Source organism: Balaenoptera musculus, chromosome 2, assembly GCF_009873245.2.
Source record: "Balaenoptera musculus isolate JJ_BM4_2016_0621 chromosome 2, mBalMus1.pri.v3, whole genome shotgun sequence".
Classification (NCBI taxonomy): Eukaryota; Metazoa; Chordata; class Mammalia; order Artiodactyla; family Balaenopteridae; genus Balaenoptera; species Balaenoptera musculus.
The window spans coordinates 114,119,154-114,145,641 of record NC_045786.1 but is presented as its reverse complement, the minus strand read 5'-3'; the positions used below and the strand labels follow the sequence as shown (position 1 = coordinate 114,145,641).

General features: G+C 40.1%; 1 protein-coding gene across 4 annotated transcripts in view; it reads left to right on the top strand.

Moving 5' to 3' along the window:
* SLC25A21 (solute carrier family 25 member 21) overlaps positions 1–26,488 on the top strand; it is a 513,974-nt gene that overhangs the window by 297,547 nt on the left and 189,939 nt on the right. For all 4 annotated transcript variants that reach the window (XM_036844061.1, XM_036844060.1, XM_036844059.1 and 1 more), the window contains one exon: positions 7,518–7,566. In XM_036844061.1, coding sequence (XP_036699956.1) covers positions 7,518–7,566 — 49 coding nt within the window. The remainder of the gene's footprint in view (positions 1–7,517; positions 7,567–26,488) is intronic.

The window sequence follows — 26,488 nt, the reverse complement described above, 5'->3', positions numbered from 1 at the left end:
TGGCTATATATTAATTAAGGCAATGGTGGCAAATATTTTAAAAGTTCTAAATTTTTAACTCTTTCAAGATGAACAATATGATTTCAGGAAGTAGTACTATTTAGAATAGGGAGAAAAACATTATAATTCCATCCTTCTTTTTCTTTGATGGTAATTGGTACTAGTGACTTTATTTTCTAAGGAAGAACTGGCTACTTGTGACCTAAAAACCTGAATTCTTCATTTAGCAAGATGCTGTGTTATTTGCCCACGGCCTTCTTCCTGTTTCTGGACTTCCGTCCAGTGACTAAGGCGAAGCTGGCTTCGTAGCCACATTTCCTCTCCTCTCTTTTAAGGTGCTCACGCTCTTGGAGGAGGGCAGGGACAAGAAGATGTTTTCCTGAGAAGTGGAAGACTGTTGCGCTCATTACCAAATCTCTACGTGGTCTAGAGAATAGAAGCATCTGCACAACAGCATAGCAAATCATAGGTGTGGTCGGTAGTTTGGTGGGTTGGTTGGTTTTCTTGGGTGTCAGTTCCTAAGGATTTCTTTAAAATTCTGGGGTAGGATCATAATTCTTATTGTTAAATTGTTGTGAACAGAGAATATAAGCTAAAGATTAATTTACAGCACCTTTGGAAATTTGCGACAAGCAGAGGTAAAGAACTACTGGAAATTTAAAACTCTCCATGTACTATACTTTTAAAATTATTTGAACCTAATAGGATAGGCAACAGAATTTGTGGTTAGATTTGGGCAGCGTTATGCTGGCAAATGTTTAATTTGGATCTCTGGAAAACAAACAAATAAACAAAGTCTCTGATTTGTAGCCTTTGCCATTTTCCTTAGTGTAAATACTCCCAGCGTGGCCAATTTCAAGCTACGAACGTGATGCCGCTGAATGCATCGTTGGGAAGAGACGCATAGTGTCTGGCCTGTGAGAGCCAGCTTCTGCGCAGGACTGGAGGGGTGGGCAGGGAGGGGCTGAGTTCTGTTCCTGAGTCTTGTGACAAATAGAGGGATCCTTCTTTCCAGGCAATTCAATAAAAGAAGAAAGCAAGACCAATCCTGTAAAAAGTTATCAAACTTTTGAAGAGACTGGAATTTAATTATTCCAACCACTAAAAAGAAAAGATAATTATGTGATGTGATAGAAGTGCTAATTATTGCTACAGTGGCGATCATATTACAATACATAAATGTATTAAATCATGTTGACACCTTAAGTTTACATAATGTTATATGTCAAATATATTTCAATTAAAAAAAAAAAAGAAGAAATCCTGAGGCAGAGCAAATGTCTTTTTCTTTCTGGTTGATAGGGAAGTCCCCAGAATTGGGCAAGTCTTCTGTTGAGTTGGAACGAGAGGTCCTGGTACTTGGCAGACATACCATAGATTCCTAATCCCTTCTTCAGCTGCCCTTCTGCATTTTGATAAACTTCCAATGCTGAAATGCTGGTCAGCTTGAACATTTTTTTCACTCTAGATAAACAAAATGCAATGCAAACTTTTTGTGAATGTATATATATTATACACACATATAATCTGTAAAACAAGTGATACGTCTCTTTCTCTCTCTTCACATTTCCTTCTCTTTAAAGCATTTTATACATTTCTAAAGGTATTTTACCATCTGCCAACCTAATCCACAGCTTATTTTCCCCCTGGTGTTTCTCATTGCATTACTGATTGTGTTAAGGCCCATATATAGCAGTTAACTTTCCATAAAAGACCAACATATCTGAAAATTGGACCACTTACCTAAGTGCACTTGGAGCTTACTTGGGGTCTAATATAAAGTTTAATAACAAAAAAGGAAAATAAAAGGATAACGTCCATTGAATTAAAATAGCAAACAACAATTTTAAAATACATTACATTGGGACTTACCTGGCAGTCCAGTGGTTAAGATTCTGTGCTCCCAATGCAGGGGGCACGGGTTCGATCCCTGGTCGGGGAGCTAAGATCCTGCATGCCACATGGCATGGCCAAAAAAATGTGTGTGTGTGTGTGTGTGTGTGTGTGTGTGTATTACACTGAGCTGAAATTGAGTTTAAAAAATATATACAAACTTTGCTTACGAGTGAGATTTTCATTAGTTTAATAATTTTCAAACTTTCTGTCTCTGCATTCAAAGTGTGATTTTAAAAACTCACTTATTTTTAAACTCTGCCTAAACTTTTCTTCCTCCCTTGTACATGCTCTATCTACCATGATTTCTAGACCATAATGTATGCATATGTTTATAACTGAAATGTATTTTCCTAAATTCTTAAATCAATGAGATAATAAACTCTATGAGAGCAAGAAGTATGCACCAGGAAAATTACTGCACTCCCTTTACATTCATGCTAGCGGCCATTGCTTAGGGTTAGTTTCTTTAGAAAAATACATGCTAACAGTAAACTTCCATGAAAATATTTGCTTCAGAATTTTCAAGGAAGGCTGTGGCTTGCCCAAAAGCATAACATTTAACAACATCTTTCAAGCCTGCCAAATCACATTGCCTATTTAGCCAATTCAGTGTGCATAATATTAATTTACTGTGCCGCAAAGGTAGTGCACTTTAAATATTATTAGGGGAAAGTATAATATATTTGATTTCCCTTTATGAGTCTCACATTGCTTGTAATTCAGTAGGGCTACCACATTTTCTGGGCAGGCTATCAAATAGGATGTTGTAATGATTTGCTTGACTAGTAGAGTAGATGAAAAACTATCAGTTCTGTCTCTAGCTGTTCTATTTTTGAATTTCAGATTTACACGGTTTGAAACCATTTATTCCCTCTGTGGTTCTCTTTAAAAAATAAAAAGATTCTTTTATATTTTAAAGAGTTATAGTTTTAAAGAGTTAAACATGTCACACAAAATCAGTTAAGGTAATAGGATAGTGTGAATTTCAGAGAACAAATGAGAAGTCTTAGATTTAATTTGAAAATGCCAAGGAAGGGGCTATAGTACAATGCAAAAATTTTTGGTTTGATGAAAGGAAAACATAGGTCTTACTTGTAACTGATATCTTGGGGATGCTTGAATGCCTCAATTCTCTGTCTGCACTGCTATTCCTTTGTGTCTTCATGGAGATGTTGAGATGTTCTCTGATTCGTAAAATGTTACTTAACAAAATTATCTTTGGAATAATCCATTCGTTCTACAAATGAACTCATAACATTTCAGTAGACTTACTCCCTATATTAGACATTATCATGGATTCCTTGAATGACTGGGTGAATTCTCTTTGTGTACACTAAATTCTTAAAACTTCATCTTCTACATACCACTGTAAAGGAATCCCATTATTGTGTCAGGTTTATTATTTTATATCATTCCATTTCTTTTTTCAACAAATATTTATTGAGCAACTATTAGGTGTCAGGAATATTCTGGGTACTTAGTGCATATCAGTGGACAATACAGACAAAGATCTCTGCCCTGGTGAAGCTTATATTCTACTGGGAGAGACAGGAAACAAGAAACATAAAAAAGAAGTAAATAATGTAGTATGTTAGAAGCTGATAAGTACCATGGAAAAAGGAAAAAGCAGAGCAGCATGAGGATTTTTTTTGGTGCTGGGGTGGGGAGGAGCAGACCTCTGTGTTAGACTGGTCAGATTACTCGTTGACCGTGTGAAGGAAGTTGGCCAAGTAGAAGCTGGGGGAGGGACATTCCAGGCAGAGGAAATGGCTAGCACTAAGGCCAAAAGCTGAGATAGTCCTGGCATGTTTGGGAGACAGCAGAGGCCACTGTGGCCAGAGTAGAATCAGTGAGGGGGAGAATAGTAAGAGAGTTAGTTGGTGAGAGAAGTAATGCAGGCCCGAATTATGTATGGCTTTTCTCTGAGTGAGATGGGGAGTCATTGCTGACCAGAGGAATGACATGAAATGACTTACATCTTATAAAGGATCACTTGGGCTGTTGGGTGAGAATAGATGGAAGGAGTCAAAGGTGGATGAAGGGAGACATGTTAATGAGGTGCTGCAGTTAATCAGCTGAGAAACGGTGACCATGACTTAACCAGAAAGGGGGCGAGGGCACAGGCAGTAAAGGAAGTGAGAGATGGTAGAAGTCTGGTTATATTTTGAAGTAGAGCCAATAGATTGGAAGAGGATTTTGAGAGAAAGAGGAGTCCAGGGTGACTCTAAGGTTGAAGAGGTTGGCTTTTGTTTTGTTTTGTTTTTTGTTTTATTTTGTTTTGTTTTGTTTTTTGAGTAGGGGTGTTGGTGAAGACACTCAGGAGTCCTGTTTTAAACATGTGAATTTTGAGATGGCTGTCAGATACCCAAGCAGAGATGTCAAATAGGCAATCAGATATTTGTCTAGACTTTGAAAGAGAAGTCTGGGCTGGAAATGTAAATTGGCAAGTTGTTAGCATATAGATGGTAATTAAAACCATGGGTTGGAATGAGATCACCAAGGGAGTGAGTGTAGATAGAGACCTTCCTGAGTGAATTTCATGTATTTAGCATTATTTACTCAGTGGGCCGATAAAGTTAAATACTCCCTCTTCTCTAAGAACTCATAGTTTGTATTTGACTACACATTTTCACAAGTGCAGGAGATGCCATTCACGTAGACTACAGTGTCTGGAGATGAATATTGCAATGGCCAGTATGGGGATGGGGGGAGCGGTGTGGAGAGACAGTTATATATTTCTGTATATTACTGGCCATAGTATGGTGTGATAAATGCTATTCTTGATATATGTAATGGAATTGTAATATAATATTGGTAATGTAAAATGTAATATAACTGGTATATGTCATGGAATTGTAGAGAAAGGGAATGTGAACTGACTCAGTGATAAGAAGACAGAGTAAATTTAGAAGACTCTGTTCTCAAGTAATTTATCTTAGAACAGATTAATGTATAATAGCATTGTGTATAGTTAAAATCAAAATTAAGACCTGAACTGAAGGATCACTTGGCATTGTCCTTTAATAATCTATATTCAAGTCTACCTTTGGGCACCTAGTTTGTCTTCTGCATTCCCCCATTTTATTGCTAAAAAGGTTACTGAAGCCATTGCAGCACTGTTCATGGGTGAAGGCAGAGGTGGACCAGGAAGGAAGGCACAGGAATGACAACAGCATTCTTGGTTTCTATACTTGAGGATTCTGTTAGGAGTTAGCAGGGGTGGTGTGTCCCATGGTCAGTCCATCAATGTGGTCCTGTACCTTCCATTGTCTCTTTTCTGTGGCTTAGGTTGTAAAGGGATAGTTTGGAAAAAAAGGGTCTTCTGCTTTATGTTGTAAGCATTCTAAATCTCCAAAATAAAAAAAGAACCATCCCATCCACCATCCATTCTGTGAAGTGTGATGCCTTTAATGTGACTTTCTATTCCCAGCTTTAAGGATACCCTTGAGTCCTCCACCAGTGGTTATTGACAAAGTAGGTGAAAATTGTAGAAAATGCTTCTTGGTGAAATATATATATTCTCTCTCCCTCTCCCTCTCTCTCTCTCTCTCTCTCTCTCTCTCTCTCTCTCTCTCTCTATATATATATATATATATATATATATGTTTAAAAATTTTTTGTAAGGTCTTTACCTTACAGAAATCAGCCTTGTATCCTAGGATGAATAATCTCAAATATAAAGCACACCCAGGCCACAGCTGAATTAAAATTTTACTTAAAAATTGTAAATATTTGTATTTTCTGTCATTCATTTTATGAGAACCATGGCATAGTTCCTTGAAGACAGTTGACAATTTGACAATAAAAGTAAACTGTTATGCAAGACTAGAATTGGTACAGAACATAAATAACAACATTTCACACTGTAAATAGCAACACTAAATCACTGGGCCTAAAACTTAGTTTTATGCATATTGCTGTTCTCTGTTCATTGTTTTCCCTTTACATGTAAGGTTGTTCTCAGTGTGTCACTTCTGTGCCCACTTTTGAAATTCTTCATTCTTTCAGGCACCCTTGATACTGCATCAGGCTATGTCCCAGCACTGAGCACAATACCCTGCATGCACACCCCTCTCAAGAATCATTTGTCAGTCTATTAGGTGTTGAATCATTGGTCACTTTCTCACATTTACATAGCTGCTGAACATCTGGATATGTGATCAACAATATTGCAATTCTGCATTCAAATACTTCCTGTGCTTTATTTCATATCATATTTACCAGTATTTCTCTGTCCTTGCTTGCTTATTTGTGTTATGTTCAAACTAATGAAATAAATGTAGAATAAACTGCTGCCAGTTCAGTTCATCTAGAGAATTAGCTGACATAGTGGCATGTGCAGTAACCCTAATCAGCATCAATTTATTTATTCAACAAATTTTTATTGAGCTGACTGCCAACTATTGTGCAAAGTGATGGGGATATAAAGGTGAATAAGGCAGGTGGAATCTCTGTCCTTGTGGAGCTTTTAGACAAGAAAACAGTTACAGTGCCGTGTAATAACACAAGTCCAGGGTACTGTGGGAGCACATCAAAGGGTACCTGTATCAGAATTAGGTTCAGGTACAAGTGGCAGAAAACCCAAATAGCAGTAGTTTAAAGGAAATGAAAATTTTCTTCAACATGAATGTCTGGAGGTAGACCATAACTCCATGATGTCAGGGACTACTTCTGTCTTGTTGCTGTGCTACATGTGACCTCCATGCCCAAAATCACTTCATTGTGCAAAATGGCTTCTCCTGCCCTAGGTCCACATTCCACCAGAAGGAAGTAGGAAAAGGAAAGAGAGGAGCAGCCTCCTTAACTTTAAAAGACTGCCTAGAAATTGCTCAAACCACTTGCACTTACCTCCCATTGGCCAGAACTTGGTCACATGTGACCTAGCAGCAAGGAAGGCTGGGAAATGTAGTATTTATTCTGAGCAACCAGGAAGAAAAGGGGATGAATACTAGGGGACAACTAACAGTCTCTTCCCCAGGATTTCTGGGAAAATAGTTGCCCAAATTGAGATCTGGAGGTAAGTAGGATTCTCAGAAGAAGTGTATGTGTGTGTATCCTCACAGGAGGACAACATTCCAAAGAGAAGGAAAAGCTCAGGGAATTGAACACTGAAAAGAAACTGTTCTCCTTGGATGATAGTATTTGTGCTCTTCTTCTAGTTGGGCATTGACTCTTTCAGACTTAGAGGTGCTTGTGACACCAGTACATCCATGCTGTGATGAGAGAGATGGTGCATCTACCAAAGGGGAGAGGGGTTGGAGCATCACTGCTCAGGTGTTTGCATGTTAATAAATGTGATTGGGAGCAGTGGGAGGGTTAATGGACAGATGATTAGATTGTTGGGAGAACATATTAATAGAAGTTAATATCACTCCTCTGTTTAAAATCTCCGTTTGTGCCAGCAGAGCACTTATAAAGAAGTAATCACTCATGTGTCTTGCTCCCATAGAAATAAAATCATGTTATTCATTAGTCTTTTGCTATTAGCCTCTATTACCTGTCATGTCCAAAGTCCCGAGTTTTTAATTTGAAGATTCATACTTGAGAAACCAATAGGGTCAAGGAAATAAGAACCAGTGTTTACATAAGTGTTTATTGGACTTTTCTTTATCATCTTTCAGGTCTTGTAGAAATTTGCCTGATGCACCCTCTCGATGTGGTGAAAACCAGGTAAGGTTCTGCATGAACAAGTTTTATTGACTTTGGCTGATATCCAAATTAAGATCTGTCAGAACACTAAATGCTAGAACTTGTCCTAGGCCAGTAGCTTCTCCCAATAATGGCATTTATATTTACTTCTTAAAGAAAATACTATTTGACAGATAAAATGAAAGCAGTGAAAAGCATTTCTGGATAGAGGTCATCCGAAAGTATATAATATTTTACTGCCTTCACATGACAATCATAAGGTATAATTTGTGACTAAACTGATAAGTGAGGGAAATTTATCAAAATGATGTAAAAACTAAACTCTATCTAGTGAATTATGACAGCAGACTTTCATTTGGCATTGCATATAACATATACGTTATATAGCATATAACAGATTGCTATTTAATAGTGAGCATTTTGGTGTGAAACTCCAAAATTTCAAGTAAACTTCTTAAATGGTGCTTAAAGAATTTATTCCTACAACTGTTTGCCAATACAAAGTGCCATATTTCCTAGAAAATGCCTTTGCTCTTAAATGCCTTAAAATCAGGGCAATGTATTAAATCTGTTTACCAAGAGAAAAAAAAAATCTTGTGGGTTTTAATATGATCTAGAGCAGTTTTTTTAAAAGTTAAATCCATGGCTAAATTACTGAACTCTATTTTTTCATATTAAAAGCTCTGAAAGTATAGTGAAAGTTTCCATTTATTTGCATTGTGTAAAACGCAACAACACCATACCTAGGTTGGAGCTTAACAGCAAAAAGTGCCATGCAACAGTGATGGTCAAACAAACCCTTACTGCCACAATTAGGAAATACTTGATGAGTCAGACTGGTCATTGAAGGGACATGTTGCTTAATTTACCTACAGAGGCAACAGAATCTTAGTTAGGCTGGTTGCTGAAAGCAAGGGAAGGTGTCTGTGACATGCAAATAATATTACATTTCTGATAGAGATAGAGAAGATAAGAATTTGGCTTCTTTCTTAGTCAGCTTGGGAAGCTATAACAAAATTTCATAGACTGGGTGGCTTAAGCAACAGACATTTATTACAGTTCTGGAGGCTGGGAAGTCCAAGATCAAGGTGCCAGTCAATTCGGTTCTTGTTGAGAGCCCTCTTCCTGACTTGTAGATAGTCACTTCTTGCTGTATCCTCATGTGGTGATGGAGAGAGGAAGCTCTGATGTCTCTCTTTCTTCTTATAAAGAACACTAATCCCGTCATGGGGCTCTACCCTCATGACCTCATCTAAACCTAATCACCCCACCACCACCAAAGGCCATCATATTGGGGGTTAGGGCTTCAATATATGAATTTGGGGGGCCGCAAACATTCAGTCCATAGCAGCCTCAAGTCGCCAAGCCCAAACAGAGAAAGAAGGAAATCCAAAATTATATTCAAATGTAAGGTGGGTGTACTTCCTGGAGCATCTTTTATATAGAGTTCAGAAACAGAAAGAAAAACTCACTGGGCTTTCCTTCTTAGTTTCCATATTAACCTTCTTTGAAAAGCCAGATTATTGTTAATCTCTCTGAGGAATAAATTGTCTTTTTCATTTAATGGTAATTTCCTAAATTAGTGCAGTGTTCAAATGAGCAAGGAGAAATAAGAATGATTTAAACAAGACAATATTGACATTACGGTTACTCATTCATTCCCTCAATCCTTCATTCATTCATTTAGCAACATGTATTGAGCATCTAGTGCATGTGGGTTCTAGGTTAGCTCTGCTCTCAGAGAGCTCACAATCTGATGAGTTAATAGGAATCTCATCACAATGAATTTCAAAAACGGTATCATTTCATGGTACTGGATATGAATCGGATATTTCTTGAAATGGATGTGCCAGGTTATTGGGGCTTTATGTCTTCTTTGTTATATAGATATTTTTATGAAAAGGGCATTCATTGATTAGAATTAGTCACACACCCTTTACCTAACTTCAAGGGAGAGGGAAAAGTACAATCCTTCCAGGGACCCTGAAGGAGAAGGGAACTGGATGGTGGATGGTATTTGACCTGCATAACGATAAAAACTGTATTGAATAAAGACTCACAATCATAGAATAAACTGAAAGCCCCAAACTTTTGCAGTTGGCTAAATCAGAAGTAGAATATACAAGATTGGTAGCATTTATCACTGGGCACTAACACACAGGTGGTAGGGAGTGGACAGGACAGACTAAATTATTGCCGAAATCTTCACTATTATAGTACCGGAGATGACCACGTTTCTAAATAAGACAAACTGTAAACCATGAAGGATAATTCATGAAACCATGTAGCATTAGTGATTTTAGCAGGTTACTTTCCTTAATGACATCCAAGGGCATTGGATTCTAAGTTGTAGCAGGCATTGTCAGAGTGGGGCATGGGATACACCAGGCCAAACCTCACTTGCTTCAGTTTTCTGTGGGCTGTTTTTGCCTCTCCTTGGATATCTTCCTTGAAGAATGAGACAATGAATTAATCTGAGCATGGAAATGGCTTATTTCCCACAACATCTCATGTGCTGGAGTATGACAAAATCAATAAGTCTAGTCTTTTGGGGTTCTATTTGTGCCTAATCCTTTTCTCTGCGGAAGGAAAGAAAATAGATTCTAAAAGTGTACTTCCAGATTCTTTCTTCACAGGAATTTTTCTTTCATCATTTTTTTTGCACTCTTTAAATTACCGATTCTGTTACACCCGGCTCGAGGGAGAGGGGAGGTGGTGGTGTTACCTAAGCCCAGGCACCAGGACTACCTGATGAAAGCTAGAACCACAGTAGATCTGTCGAGTGGTAGCTGGTCTCAGAGGAACCCCAGCCACTGCCAGATTTCCTGCCTGAGGCAGACAGGGAGAGGGGAAATCCTCTGGTTTCTCTCTTCTCTCTACCCGTTAGTCTCTGATCAGTGCTCCTATATGCTGAACCCAAGGAAGACTGGGAGGCCCAGCCTGGCAGAGGGCTGTCCCTCTGCATAACAGAACAGAGCAGGACAAGGGAAGAGTGAGAAATGGTCTGAAGACAAACAAACAGAACTGACACACTGTTATTTTAGTGGGATTTGGAGAAAGAGCTGACATCAACGCGCATTTTCTTTTTTTAAATTGAGATATAATTGACATATAACATTATATTAGTTTCAGGTATACAACATAATGATGCAATGTTTGTATATATTGCAAAATGATCACCACAATAAGTCTAGTTAACATTCATCACAGCACATAGCCACAATTTTCTTTTTCTTGTGATGAAAACTTTTAAGATCTACTCTCTTAGCATCTTTCAAATATACAACATAGTATTATTAACCATACATTACATCCCCAGGACTTACTTATTTTATAACTGGAAGTTTGTACCTTTTGACCATCTTCATCCTTTTTCCCCATCCCCATCCCCTGGCAACTACCAATTTGTACTCAGCATCTATGAGTTTGATTTTTTTTTAGATTCCACATATAAGCGAGATCATACGGGTATTTGTCTATCTCTGCCTGATTTATTTAACTTAGCCTAATGCCCTCAAATTCCATCCATGTTGTTGCAAATTTCCTTCTTTTTATGGCTGAATAGCATTCTACTGTATATATATATCACATTTTCTCTATTTATTCATCATCCATTGATGGACACTTAGGTTACAAGCATGCATTTTCAATTCAGCATGTTCAACAGGAACTCACTTTGCATTTTAAAAGATGATTAGAAGTTGTAACTGATAAGAAATAGCTTATTCTCCTCCATGTAAGTGTGGCTCTAGGGATAGACCTAATGTGAGCATAGGCTAACCACATGACAACAACCTTGTTCTAAATGTCCCCACCTGATTTTGCAGAGGAGATTTGGCTAAGATGCCGTAAACATGGTAGTTAGGTAGAATCAAGGTCTCCTTTGAGATTCTCCCCAGAGACATGCATATACACTGTTTTATAGTTCTGTTTATACACCAAGAACTTTGTGTACAGTTACGGTTGGACCCCCAGTTAAGAACCCATACCTACAAATGACAAAAGACCATTCACTTGTATAACTACGAAGACCAAAGGCAGTTTAGTTTCTCACTTTATATCCTCCAGAGATTCATATTAAATAATCAGTAATATCTCATACATCTCTCATATTGTCTCTCTGTCTCTGTCCCTGTCTCTCTGTCTCTCCCCCTTTCCCTTCAGCTTTCCTTTCCCTACATGGGCTTCATTTTTGGCGTGGCTTCTCTCACTTGGCAGCAGGTGGCCTTAGCAGCTTCAAGCTTACATGGTCCTTGGTGTTTGTTTGTATTCTCTCTGAGACAGGATTACCTAGTATTTAAGAACCCTGGCTCTAGAGTTAGGCTGCCTGGGTTCAAATTCTGCTTCTTTATCATCCGTGTAACATCAGTTACAGGGAAGTTACTTAACTTCCCTGTGCCTCAGTTTTTCTCATCTTCAAATAGGAATAATGTGGTACCTACATTATTGTAGGAAATAAATGACTATACATATATATATATATATATATATATATAGTTTTATATATATATAGTTATATATATATAGTTATATATATAGTTATATATATATACACACACACATACATACCTATATATGTACATGTATTTATATGAAAGCATGGTGTTTAATACTGTGTCAGCAAAGGAAATGGGAACTACAAAGACAAATGGAGTTTATAAGGTAGTCAGGGAAACATGAGGGAGAATACAAAGTGTGAGAGAGGGGAAGTGTTTAATATGGAGTCAGAAGGTTTCAACTTTCCAAGCCGGAAGCCTTGTGTTATGTGAGCACTGCATTTAAATCCTTCCTCAGAAGGGTGTTTGCAACTAGAGAATCCTTCTGGCTCTGAGGGCAGGAGAGCATCAGTTTCATCTGTGTGTTCCTGTTGACATCATTCCACACATCATTTTAGGGCTGTGTGCTGACGTTTTTAGGTAACCCCCGTGGCAAGCACAGTGCCTGGCCTCCAGGAGGTGCCCAGTGAATGCTGTTGAACAAATGAATAAATGAGTATTGGGAAACAATCAGAAATAATAGCCCTATGAGTTCTATGGCCAAATTGGAATGTCTAGAAAATGAGTAATATGCAGCTGTGTTGTCTTCATTGAAAAACTTAAGATTTCATGAAAGAGATGGGAAGTGAGAATCTGTTGAAATAAAAAGGGTGAAATGACTTGATAGGATGGTGGGCAAAAACATTTCAAGCTTTTGGTGGAGTTTTGGAGACTGGACTGGGGAAGAGTGAGATGAGAGGGTTTCCAGTAGGCGCGTCAAGATGAAAGTTGGGTGGAATGAACCTGCACACGGCATCGAAGGTACCGAGGGAGCACGAGTGACAAGCTTTGAGATGAAAAGCAAAATGCTGGACTTCATCTAGGACAGCACTGGCTAATTGAAATACAATGCATGACACATACATAAATTTAGGTTTTCTAATAGCCACAATTTTTAAAGTAAAAAGAAACTTTTTATACAATTACTTTTAACAATATATCTCATTTGACTGTATCTTATTTGAGCTCATTTATCTAAAGCATTGTCATAGCAACATGTTAATCAATATAAAAATTATTGAGATATTTTGCATTCTTCTTTTTCATACTCAGTCCTTGAAATCTGGTGCCTATTTTACACTTAGAGCACATCTACATATTGATAGTCACATTTCAAACGCTCAATAGCCACATGTGGTTAGTGGTTATGGGATTAGACAACACAAGCCTAGAGTGCAATGGGGAAAGGACTTCTTTAAGGGGAAAGAGAGGTGGTCCAGTGGTTCCTTAGTAAGAAAAATACTCTTGCTTAAAATGGGTTGACAGTTGCAAATAAGCAAGGTCCTAGGTGGGAGGGAATTCTACTACATACGCATTTGATGGTCTGTACTGGTGTGTAGAGAGTGGTATTCAAAACCCCACAGATTTATCAAAGTCACAGTCCAAGGGGGTTTTAGCTTACATCCCCTTCACACTTTTATTCCCAGGAAGGGAAATGGCTCATTGTGCTTCAGGAAGACGGAATTACTGAGGTGTTCATTCTCTTTGGCCCAGAGTCATTTTTCATCATTTTTGTTTTGTTTCATTTTTGAATGGGGCATAAATCAGGTGCAAATGAACTAAATTACCCATCCTGTAAAGACTGATCTTTTAAAAGCCTGTCCTGTCAAAGAGCTGTGAGGCATGTCTTTTTGGTGGATGCTGGGGAAGGCGGGGAGAGGTGGGGGTGAGGAGCGTCCTCACAGCTCCTTACAGATGCACAGTTATAGGCTGCTGGTGAGTGGACAGGCCAATACATACCTTGGCTTTCATCCTTCCTCACATTAGGACTTAACTTGCCCTGAGAAGTCTTATCATACTTCTCTCCAAACATGTTAATCACTGTGCGAATTCTAAAGACTCACATGGTTTGAAAATTTGGCATCCACGTGTCATTATATAAGTGCTTATGGGGCTTTTACTGAAGCTGTTGAGATTGATTTACACACTCTCTCTCGGTGGCTCCCAAACCCCAGACCTGCTGAATCTGAAACTCTGGGGGTGGGGCCTATGGATATTTACGTGTAACAACCTCCTGGGTGAATCTTAAGGCTGACTGGTCACTGGGTCAGCCTTTGGGAACCATGGCTGAATACCCCATAGGCAGTTCTGTAAAAAGTCTTCCTGTAAAGAATTCTTTTTGTGTGTGTGTTAAACATCTCATTAACCTGTGGTTCTCATTGGGTTTTTTTCTGTAAACCACTTTGTTAGCAGTGACGGGAAGTGGTAGGGCAGAGGTTTCCCTGCGGAGCTCATTCTGTGGTTTGTGAGAGTGATATGGGAATATATTATCTACAGCCAGAGAAAACACATTCTGTCATACTGAGTGAGGTCACAGGGGCAAAAAATCAGTGCCAGGCGATGGGAGAGGAGTGAGCGTTGGTTGTTACAGAGGGAACGTAAATGGCTCTGATGGGTAAAAATGATTTAAAGGCATAAGCCCACCACAAACTTTATTAAAAAGAGAAATCTGAGGACAGGTTATGGTGAGAGGCTGCTTTGTGGGGAGCCCAGCAGAGAGCGAGGAGCTGGGGCTGGGGAACATCCACACCTCCCTTTACAGGGGGAGGGGAGCACAGCAGTGAACTTGAAAATGAACACTTAATTTAGAGGTTGGAGAGGGGACATGGAGCAGCCATTGGGGCCAACAGAACAGCAGGGTGGAAACAAGGAACGAAACTTTTTTTTTTTCCCCAGTAGATCCTTTAAAAAGAAAAGAAAAGGAAAAAAATCCTTTTATAATGGGGAGAGAACAGTGGAAAAAGTTCAGGATGAAGTATAAAGTCAAGGCAGTAGAGTCTATAGGATTTAAAAAATTACAGAGCAGCTGAGAGGGTTATTTCCATATGTTAACGATTTGTCCGTGGTATAAAACATTGAGATCACATTCAGGGTTAGACCATGGTTATGCCTGATTTCTCACCGTGCATAGAAATCCAGGGCTTAGACCACTGTCATGGCTTGTTTCTAACCATTGAGAGAATGTGACTGAAGTAAAGCAAGCAAGGAGTAGAACCACATTTTTATAAACTATATTTTTGTTGCGTCTTTGTCATTTAGCTAAATCAATCAGTGGCAACTCATAATAGTATAAAATGGTTACAGAATCCCAAAAAACATTGGTGTAACTTCAACTTTGCTTTTGAAGTTGCATGATCATATCCGGGTTTCTCTGGGATTTGTTTTATTTAATTGAAATGTCTTTCTGTACTTACTGAGCCAAAGCAAGGAAGTCCTGGGTGGTGGGCACACTGCAGCTCTGCATTGATTGAGTATGTCATTCTTTCCATGTAGTCATCATTAAAGATTTTATTTATTAACATAATCAAATAAAAATGGCACACAGGATGGATAGTATATTTGGAAGAGGTAGAGGTGACAATTTTTAATAGTTTTTTTTTTTTTTTTAATTTAGCCACTTATCCATTTATGGCTGTGTTGAGTCTTCGTTTCTGTGCGAGGACTTTCTCTAGTTGTGGCGAGCGGGGGCCACTCCTCATGGCGGTGCACAGGCCTGTCACTATCGCGGCCTCTCTTGTTGCGGAGCACAGGCCCCAGATGCGCAGGATCAGTAATTGTGGCTCACGGGCCCAGTTGCTCTGCGGCATGTGGGATCTTCCCAGACCAGGGCTCGAACCCTTGTCCCCTGCATTGGCAGGCAGATTCTCAACCACTGCGCCACCAGAGAAGCCCCAGAGGTGACAATTAACTATGCTCTCCTTGGCATATTGTAGGGCTGCAGTGAATATGTGTTAAGTGAATAAATAAATGTGTGCTTTAAAATGCCATTTGCTCCCACCTAAGTTCTTTATTACAAATTAAATTCATCATTGCCAATGAGTTCATGCAAACTTTAAAAGGTCCCACATTTGTATAGTGATTTAATTAAAAAGACTAATATAATCTAAGCTTGACCCTAAAACAAGAGAAAATAATCCTGTTTTGTGCACTGTTAAGAATGCTGCATGACATTCTAGATACCTGTGACTTTCTGTGGAAAGACAGGTTTGGGGATGAGAGACCATAACCCCATGAAGAGATTTCATTAATATTACTCCTGGGATTCTTACTTTGACAATGTTCTGCCTCTTTGGGAAACAAGGGTTGTATCTACACTGTGGAAAACTCAGAGGGGCCCACAGTAGACAGCCCACTGAACATAAACCCAGGCCATTGGCGGGGCTGGTTGCAAAAGCTTCCTGATCCATAGGAAACACTCCATGTACGTGGGCCTTTGCTGCTACCGAACAGTTTTAATCATTTCTCCAGTGGCCCAATAATAATGAGGAGGAGATAGAAAGAGAGGACATCTAAGGACCTGTTGCTCTGAGGCACTGGAGAAAAAATTGGTCCCAAAGATCTTATGCAGAATAATCTTGCTACCATAGGCTAAAATTATTTTTCAAATTTCTTAATAAGGAAAAAAAACTTTTCTTTTAAAAATAATCCAGGGGCTTCCCTGGTGGCGCAGTGGTTGAGAGTCTGCCTGCCAATGCAGGGGACACGGGTTCGAGCCCTGGTCTGGGAGGATCCCACATGCCGCGGAGCAACTGGGCCCATGAGCCACAACTACTGAGCCTGCGCGTCTGGAGCCTGTGCTCCACAACAAGAGAGGCTGCAACAGTGAGGGGCCCGTGCACCGCGATGAAGAGTGGCCCCCGCTCGCCACAACTAGAGAAAGCCCTCGCACAGAAACGAAGACCCAACACACCCAAAAATAATTAATAAATAAATTTATTTAAAAAAAAAAATCCAGCCAGTTCTCCCTACATAAAATAACATAGTTCTATTAGGTTAAATCAACTGTAATTCACTTTATAATCTTCAAATATTTCTAATCTTTCTTTCTTTGTCTTTCTTTGTCTTTCTTTCTTCCTTCCTTCCTTCCTCTCTTTCTTTCTTCCTTTCTTTTCTTTTCTCTTTTTTGTAAATGGAATTCTTTTTAAAATTACTTCCTAGAGGAGCATACTATTTTTATGACTCACATTGTGGAACCTTTGTAAAATGTTTCCTCTCTCCTTAATTTGTGTTTTTGTCTAAATTTTTAAATTTGGTGTTTGTTTAAAGTACAGTAGCTATTGCTCCTCAACTAATGAAATGGGCTTAGAAGATTCTCCCTTAGCTAATAAGTAAGGCGTGTTCTATTTTGACACTTCTGTCTTCCTTCTGCTTAACTGCAAAGGCTTTTCCTTCTATGAGGAGCCCAGCCTGGAGGATGAGGAGAAGCACCTGTCCACTCTTCATGCCTGCCAATGGGCTTCTCCAGACATCCTTTTTTTTTTTTAAGCTGAAAGGTAAATAATTCTTAAATGGCTTTCTTATCTTTGTCATGGGAAAGTGAATTACTTCTAAAGTGAGTGTCAGCATGAAGACTACTTCCTCTGTTCCCCCCACCCCACCCCACCCCCGTCCCCATCCAGGATTTTATCCCAATTGCTTTAAAAATTTCAGCAAATTCATTTAGCGAATGCCCATCACAGGTTCCCCTATAACGAGATATTTTGCCTTAACCATGGCTTAGATTCCAATTTTGGATTATTAGAATAGAATATGCCTATAAAATATAGGAATAAAATAAACTGATTTGGGATTATTTTGAATTAAAAAACAAATGGGAAATTTTTAAGTGTTTTTTAATGCAGTCATAAACTTTTCTCAGATAATCATCTATTTTAAGTACAGGTTTTGGGGGAAAGAGAGAATCTGAAACTAATAACCATGTCTATTTTGAGATAAGCTCTAGCTCTAAATTCAAGAAGTAAAGTAAAAGTTCAAAATGTTTGCTGTTTATTTGGCTATAGTGCTTATTTTATTTTAAATGATTTCTAGTTAAACTCTAAGCAGTGTCACCAGTGAAAATAAAATTGTCTTATCAGAGGTGTTTGTTCCTCATCTGCATTTATAAAGAGCCTGTCTCAAAGAGCTGGAGTATTCCTTAAAAGTCATGTGCCATGCAGGAAGCGCTTTAGGTTACTTACTTGGGTGCTTCCTGTATCACCAGAGAACCAAAAGTGTTGAGAAAGGAGCTGCTTGAGAAGAGAAAGCACAACTGTGAGCTGACCCTTGGAACCTCGGGCCCTGCCCATGGGATAGCTGCTTTTGAGTTGAGCATATAGTGGGAATGATGCCGAATGAAATCGGAATTGCTGGGATTGTAGCACAGCTGAAAACTATGGTTATCATGGGCATGCTAGAAGATTGTTTTTCCTTTTTGTGAAGCAAGAATAAAAATCATAAATTTCTTTAGACAAACATAAATCCAAGGCTGATAATGTAATACCATAACTGTGAACCTTGACCAAAATTGATAAAAGTTGTTTGAACATTCCTGGAAAATCGATTAATTCTCAAAATATTCTTGTTGAGATGGCTTAAATTGCCTGTATTGCTTTTGCTTTGCAGTCAGGGCACAGCTGAGATTTAGTTTTGACATAATGAAGAAGTTTGCAAGATGATAAATAGAGCTGTATATTCTCTGGATGCAACTCTACGTGCTCTGGGCCAAATTCCTACAGAATAAAATTTTCCCATTTGGGGCTTATTGAATAATATTTTCTCCAGTGAAACTTTTGCAAGTACTGAATAGGTTACATACTTTCATAGCAAAAACAATCCAAAATTAAACTGACTATCCTCAATTTTTGGTAATCAAACTCTATCTGGGATATGCATTTCTCTTTTTTATGAAGAAACACAACATATGGCAAATGTCTATCAGATCTAATTCAGTACTGTTAAATTCTCAAGAAAAAAAAGCCTTTAGAATTTAAATTATCTCTGTATTTGTGTCCTTTTAAATTCTGAAAAGTAACCAGTAACCAGCATACTTAAAAAAAAATTTTTTTTCAGATGTTCTGAAGTGGGAACTGGTTAGAATTCTGACCCATTTTCCTTCCAGAAGAACAGGTTAGCAGAAATGATCCCTTTGTAGACAGGCTTTAAGTGTCAAGCGAGAATGTGATTAACACATTAACTCCGAGAGGCATCTAATCAAGCAGGAAGATGAATGCAGGAGCCCAGCATTCTGGTTCAATGCTGTCGGCTCCAGCGATGGGAGTCAATGGAACGCTCGGGGACTTGATTCTTCACCTGGAAATGAAGGCTAGTCTCCTAAATGATCTCAGAGTCTTCTTCCAGTTTGATATTCTATGTTTCCAAAGCCACGTTTTCATTGCTCAAAAATAACGTGATCTTAGTACATGTCCAGCAGTGGGATTTCTCTGTTGAACATACCAAGCTTTCTCCTGTCTCAGAACCTGTGTGCTTGGTATCCCTTCTTCTGGAAGGACTGGCTCCTTCTCAACCTTCAGACCTCGGCTCACTTGTCATCTCCTCTGAGAGTCTTCCCTGGCCGCCTCATCCAAAGTGGCCTCTTGTGCTTCTCTCTTTCTCATTACCCTGTTGATCCTTTTGCTCTAGTCTTCTGATCTCGTCACGTTGATTTCTTTGTGTACTCATTAACTGTTTGTCCACCTCCCCTGGAATGTAGGCTGGGACCTTCTTTCTCTTGTTCACTGATGTATGTATGCAGTGTCTAGAAGAGTGTTGGCACAAAGTAGGTGCTCGATAAGTACTTATTGAATGAAGGTAGTTTAAAAATTGATGCATGTATATTTTAAAATTATATAGTTGGAAAAATAAAACAAACAAAAACACTAAGGTTGTCTTTTGCTCCAGTCATGAGCCAAGCTTCACACAAGGGCAATTCACATACTTTATGCAATTCACATATTTCTTTTGGCCACGTAACCTGGGCATTTTATACAGCACATGTTGTATTTTCTTCAGTGCTCAACTTGTGGTTTATAGCTTTATACCACAGAGAATTAGAAATGATATTCATATATTCACTCTGTGTCAGTGAATTTTCCAGGACCTCTGCACCCGACGCTCCTTTACTACTCCTGACACTGTGAAATTTTCATCTAGACGCAGGATAGGTGTGTTTCTCTCAGTCCTGTCCATTCTTCTCTGCCAAGGTTCAAGGCTCTTTTTTCCGGTGCAGTGCAGGGACGACCCCTACCCACTACCGTGGAAAGAGAAGGACTCACTCTCGTGGGTGATGCGAGGACTGGTGGGCTTCCTGAGGCCAGCCTGGACACTCCTTAAGGAAGTGTTTTTAGTGCACACAGTTATTTTTACTTGCACAACTTATCAGGCTAGTTTTTTTGTTTGCTTGTTTCTAATGAATAATGCCAGATGGAGTAGGGAGAGACTATTGCACTGCTCAGTGGATTGGCCTTGCCTCTTATTGAATTAAAAAGTATAGAAATCTCTTTTTGATCAGGATTTGCTAGGGATCTTAAGCTTTTTCTTTTTCAAAGCAACCAGGATTAATAGAGTAGTAGTGTCAAGCAGGGCTCTAGCTCCATTTCAAAACAAAAATAATGCATGACTTCCAAAAGTAATATTTTTTTTCTAGGCTCTTCTCCTGGAATCTGAGAGAGGCAGAGGCGGGGGAGGGGGCGTGGAGGGAGAGGGAGAGGGAGAGGGAGAGATTTATTAAGAAAATGTTAATCGTTGCTTATGAAGTAATAATCTTGGAATAATTTTTGGCTTTTTGCTATGCTTGGTCCTAAAGAATCTCAAATTAGCATTTCTGTTTCCTTGTTACATACTGAAAACTTAAGTAGATTATTTATTTGGTTTCCTTTTAGTACAAAAACAGAGAAACTTTTAGGTTAAATAGGAAAAAAAGAAAAAGAAATGACCTCGAAATTTATCCTCAGGTTGAAGAATTGGAAAAGAACTATTGCTTTACATTTTGATTTCCCGGAGTGTGAGAAAACTGTCCCTGTCCAGATGCTTGCCAAGTTCTCAGAGAACACTTAAGAGTGTTTTTGGGGAGCACAGGGAGATAGTCAGGGTCTTGTATGCGGGTGTTCCAGGTTTCAAACTGTAACAAGGGAACAGGAGAAAAGAGGGAAGCATTCCCAAATCAAACATAACTCTCAGGAAATGAGCCAGAACACCTGTGAGAGGTCGGGGGTCAGAAAAGACAAACTCAGGGTTCGCTATTTTGATCACATTACACAAAAGAAAATGGTCATAGATAGTGGACAGAAGAAAATCTGGAATTTTATGGAGAAGTTAGGAACTAAGGACTCTGCTGTTCTAAAACTCCTTTCTCCCACGACTCTATGATGTTTCAAAAAATATTTTCAGAATTGACACTGAAACTTTCTGGTGGTCTCTTGTTGCTTAAGCATCAGGTTGAGGAATTATTTATCTCTTTCTCGTAATTCCCAGAGGTTCACTTCTGGGAACCTTCTGAGGCGGATTCTTTGGCCAGTGCTTACAAGGCTCTTGGCGGGGCGGGGGTCCAACAATCAGAGACGGAGAGACATCACAGCCCTGAATCATGGGCAATTCACTTCTATGGAGAGAAAAGAAGTTTGCAAACGTTACTTCATGGGACCTCCTAGGGAAAAAGAGGGTGTTTTTTCCATCTCATTTCCCAGCTCCAAATTCTCTGAAATCTGCTTGATTTTTGCCAGGTGTCAAATTATAACCCTCCTTGTCAACCACAAATGACTAATGATTAGCCTAATGACTATGCAAAGTTTGAAACTCACATTTACATTGTAACTTACTGGCTACATTGTGTTTTCATAAATAGTGAAAACAAATTCTTTTGTCCCCAAAAGCCAATAAAAACAAAGTTTTAGAATCTAGTTGCAATATTCATTTGCAGTTGTTGACCCTGCAGGTGCTCAATGAGAAACAAAATGGGAGCCGCGGCGGCCCATCTTCAGGCCTGCAGCCGGCCAGCTCAGCAAGCGATGCCATTGCCCTTCTCCTGGGGAGAGTTAAGAGATGTCAGCACCGCTGGGCACAATATTTGACCCTTAAACTCCTTCATATACAAGCAGCTGTTTTCCTCTTTTCACCATTCCCTGAAGGAAGCAGGAGGGCTGAAATAACTGATACTCTTTTTTTTTTTTTTTTAATCCCCCTTGCATAACGTAAATTTAAAACTTTAATTGAACGATGACCAATTTGCTCGCTGGCCGTTTACTGGTAGGCTGTCATGCTCAAAAAAAAGCCTTTGCATAATTTTCTTTTCTTTACATTGTGTGTAAAAAGGAGCAAGGTCTCAGCAAGTTTCCTCCATATTTACTCCTGGCCCCCAGTGTGTGCCTTGAGAGCTCATAAAAACAAATCTGCCTCTCAGCCGGCAAGTCGGTAATGGGATCTGGAGCCTCTCTCCGCAAGGTCACCTGTTTAAATAGACTCCCAGAGAACTGCCTGAAAGGTGTTTCCATCCTCGGGCCTCTCGCCGCCTCGCTAGCTGTCTTTTAGGAAGTGAGCCTTCCAGTGTGGGTCCTGCCTCCCGAGGAGTCTTCGGACTGCCCGTCTGCACTGCAGTTGATGATAAGAGATCTGGAGACCCAACCCAGGCAGACTCAGACCCCAGGTCTAAGATAAAGCACGCTTTAGACTCTAAATACAAAGAATTACCTTTAAAATTAAAATAGAACTGTCTCCCATTTGCTGCTGGAGTGCGTTATAGAGTCGTCACACAGTCGTAAACGTGAAAAGACCCCGTGGCAATGTGAGGGCTGTAAAAATCATTGTGAAAAAAGAAGCCAAGAGTTGTTCACAGGAATTTAATGGCTGTTTGCACCAGGGGCAAGCTTCCTTGGACCGCACAGCAGACAAGCCTCCCCCAGATTACATGAAGAAACAAGCCAAGTATTTGCGATGCTCGTTCTGATTCCACATTTTTTGTGTGGGACATGCTTCCAGTGTCCAGCTTTCAGTCTCCACAGATCTGTCTCCTTCCTGCCCCTCTGTCCCACAATTAAGCGCAATTCCTGCCTCGTTCAGGTTCTAGCCAAATTCACTCAGTAAGTGGCCCTGTGTGCCCTCCTCTACTGTACCAGCCGTGCGCCAAGGTGTGGGGAACCCAGGGCTTCTTCTACATGTGGATCACCCCCTGTGTCTGGCACAGCCCTAGCCAGCTCCAGAGCTCTCCAAAATGGTGCTAGTGGCCCCCTTTCCACTGGCTTCTCCTGACTTAAGAAGGGAGGGAGTCTTGGCGTCAGCAATTCAGTGAGGTTGTCCCCCCAGCACCCACTACTGGAACTGCCAGTCTCCAGAATCCCCCCCCTCTCTTTTTACAAGCCATGTCTGAGCAGCCAGGACTCAAGGCTGAGATCCAGATCAGGAGTGGCCTGACGGCTTTGGAATCAAAGAATGAAGTCAGGGTAGAAACAATATACAGAAGGACAAGCTCAAGAGAGGGAGAGCAAACAAAGCCGGCAGTTCCTGGTTAGGGTCATAAAGCTCCTACTTCCTTTACAGACCAACAATAAACAGAGTCAGTCACCAATCAGTAAACATTCCTCACACACGAGTGGGGATTTGTGTTCAAAGACACCAGATTGGACGCCGACTTCCCCACCTTGCTTTTCCCTTCCCCCAACATAATAGGGATCCTAAAGAAACTTCTTTCTTTGTAAGGTTAACCTGGGTTTCTCAGTCTCAGCTCTTCTGACACTGTGGGCTGGTTAATTCTTTGTAGTAGGGGGCTGTGCCCTGGGCATTAGTAGAATGTTTTAGTACCATCCACAGCCTCTACTCACTAGATGCAGGAAGCACCTTCCTCCCAGTCTGACAACCAAAAGTGTCTTCAGACTTTGCCAAATACCGCTTGGGGGACAAAAATCACCCTCTACCCCCTTTCAGAGCCATTGGGTTAAACAAAGGATCGAGTCCATTGGTCTCATGCGTGATAGGCTTAAATATCAATATGTGACAAATGTGACAAATACCAGTGAGGCATCAGAACACGTACGATGTTATAACCCGGAACATGCAGTACTACACTTCGGGAGTTGCTCGGCAGGCGGGAAGAGCAGTGATTCTCAAACTTCAGTATGTGTCAGAGTCACCTGGAGGGCTGGTTAAAACACAGACGCCTTAACCCCACCCCAGCGTTACTGATTCAGCCGGTCTGGGTGGGAGCCAGTAATTTGCCTTCCTGACAAGGATGCTGATGTTGGTGCTCCTGAAAACCACAGGGCTGGACCTTTCTGGATTGGCACTTGACCTATCAACGGTGAGGTAGCTACAGATGAGGAAGCTACATTGTTTGCAGCCTTCTCTGTGTCTGTATCTTCCTCTTCGTCGCCCACTGTCCGGTATCACATGACTTCTTTCTCCCAGGGTCTACTTGATGGTGCCTCCCCCTTTGACCGTTTTTCCTTGGAAGATGCCCCCAATTTTTCCCAACTACTTGGCTAGCTAGAACTTTCAGTTTGGCTGTTCCTCAGGTCTACTTCCTGCTCTTGAATTAACCCATACTTAACGTGTCAGGAAGTACTGATGGACACTTCTGGGTGCTTGTTAATCCTCCTCAGATTTCACAAAACAAACTACCAAGCCGTGGCATACCAAGAAGGTGGCTTGCCCAGCAGGGAAGAACGTATTTTATCACTGACATTGTTCATAATTGCCAGGGCATGGTGATAATAAAAAGCAAGCCAAAATTTATTATTTTTTCAAAATTCTGTACAGACAGTGCACCTCCTTATCGTCTGCACCTCAGGCAGACTGCTGTCATCACTTGCCCTTGGTAGTTTCCAAGGACAGCAAAATACCTCCCCAGCCTCATGCCCTAGAAAAGTATAAAAGACACCAATTACTCTTCCTGCACTACAGGTTTCTGTACGTTATAGGTTTCTTAGCAGGTGCTTTACTGAACTCTGTGACCATTCATCGTTCCCCTTTGTTGATGAGATCAAATCCAGACTCCGTAGCATGACATATGAGGCCTTTTGTGGAAGACCCCAACTTACCTTTTTCAGAATCCACTGTATTCACTGACTCTGATCCATATACCTACCATCTGCACCAGACTATCATTTATTATTCCCCAGACATGGCCTGTAACTACACATAATAGTGATGATAGTAATAAAAATAATTAGCAACTACCTTATTGAACATTTCCTATGTGCTATGTACCGTTCTTTACCACGTTGTCTATTTTAATCCTTCCAACAATCCTGTGAATTATTATACCCATTTTACCGATAGGAACCTGGAACTTAGGTCAAGAAATGAGTAAAGAAGGGAGTCAGGATTTGAACCCAGGCAATCTGACTCTATACATTGGACCTTTCTGGATTGGTACTTTACCTACCAATGGTGAGGTAGCTACAGATGAGGACAGTATATTGTCTTAAGCCTTCTTTCTCTCATCTTTAATTTTCTGTGTTAATCATCTTTAATTTTCTGTGTTAAGCACAGTACGCACTATTTATATTTGCAATGATTACTCTCACCCAGCTTCTCCTTGGGCAAATTCTGTCATCTTTCAAAACTCAACTCAAATATAACTACTTCCATGAATCCTCTTCTACTTCTCCAAATGGAATGAACCATTCCTTTCTCTGACACTGAATAAAGCTCTGTACGTGTGTATGTGTATGTATGAGGGCACATGTGCCATGTGCATGTGTGTCTATATATAATATGCATGTTTCATATCATAGCATTAATAGATTTTTGTAGTCCCCTCTGTTAAAATATGAGATCATGTCACATTTATATTTGTACTTTTAGCATCTAACATTGTGCGTGGTACCATATAGATATGATATATGTGCTAACTGAGGGAGTGAGTGAGTAAGTAAAGGAATGATACATCCCAACTTTAAATACTGCTTTCAATGTACACCGTCCACATCAATCTACCCGTTGTCAAACATGAGTTGAAGCGAAGACTGAAACATATACTTCTCGTTTCTATAGTTTAAAAGAGTTCACCCTACGCAGTCTTGTATAAGAGAGGGAAAAAATAAGACAGTATATGAACTGTGCTCTCTAATCCAAGTGGAACAAAAGCACCGGATGCATAATGCAGCAGTGTTTGTTGGAGGGTCTCAGAGGACACCTAAGACCTCTGAAAAATAGGGTGTTGGCTGATGGAAGTCCCAGGGATCAGACCATTAAAAAGCTGTGGCATTTGTCACTGGTCCAGCAGAACCAGGAGTAGCCAAGCTGAAGCAACTGCAGCCGTCAAAGCATGTCTCCCCGTTATAACCAGTTATTTATTGGAGTAAGTGCTAGTTTGCATGTCCACATGGGCAGAGGAAGGGCTTCGGAGGAGTGAGATAGCAGGCAGGCCCTGCCTAGGAACTGGGTGCTGATGACTTGGGCTGCGAGCAGGAGTCTTGGGAGGTGAGGAATTAAGCTGGTCCTGGCACTGCTTGGCATATTAGGAAATGATTTCTAGAAGTTAGAAATGAATGCTTAGATATAAAAAACAGTGTGCCCTAGCCACACCGCACTTCAGAGAGGGCTGTTTGTTTATAAGAGATTAATCAATTGAAGTATGGAGTGTTACGCTGAGAAGTGTTCAGACAGTCTGCTGTGAAATGCTTTACTTGAGTACAACATTCACTTGGTTGGATCTCAGA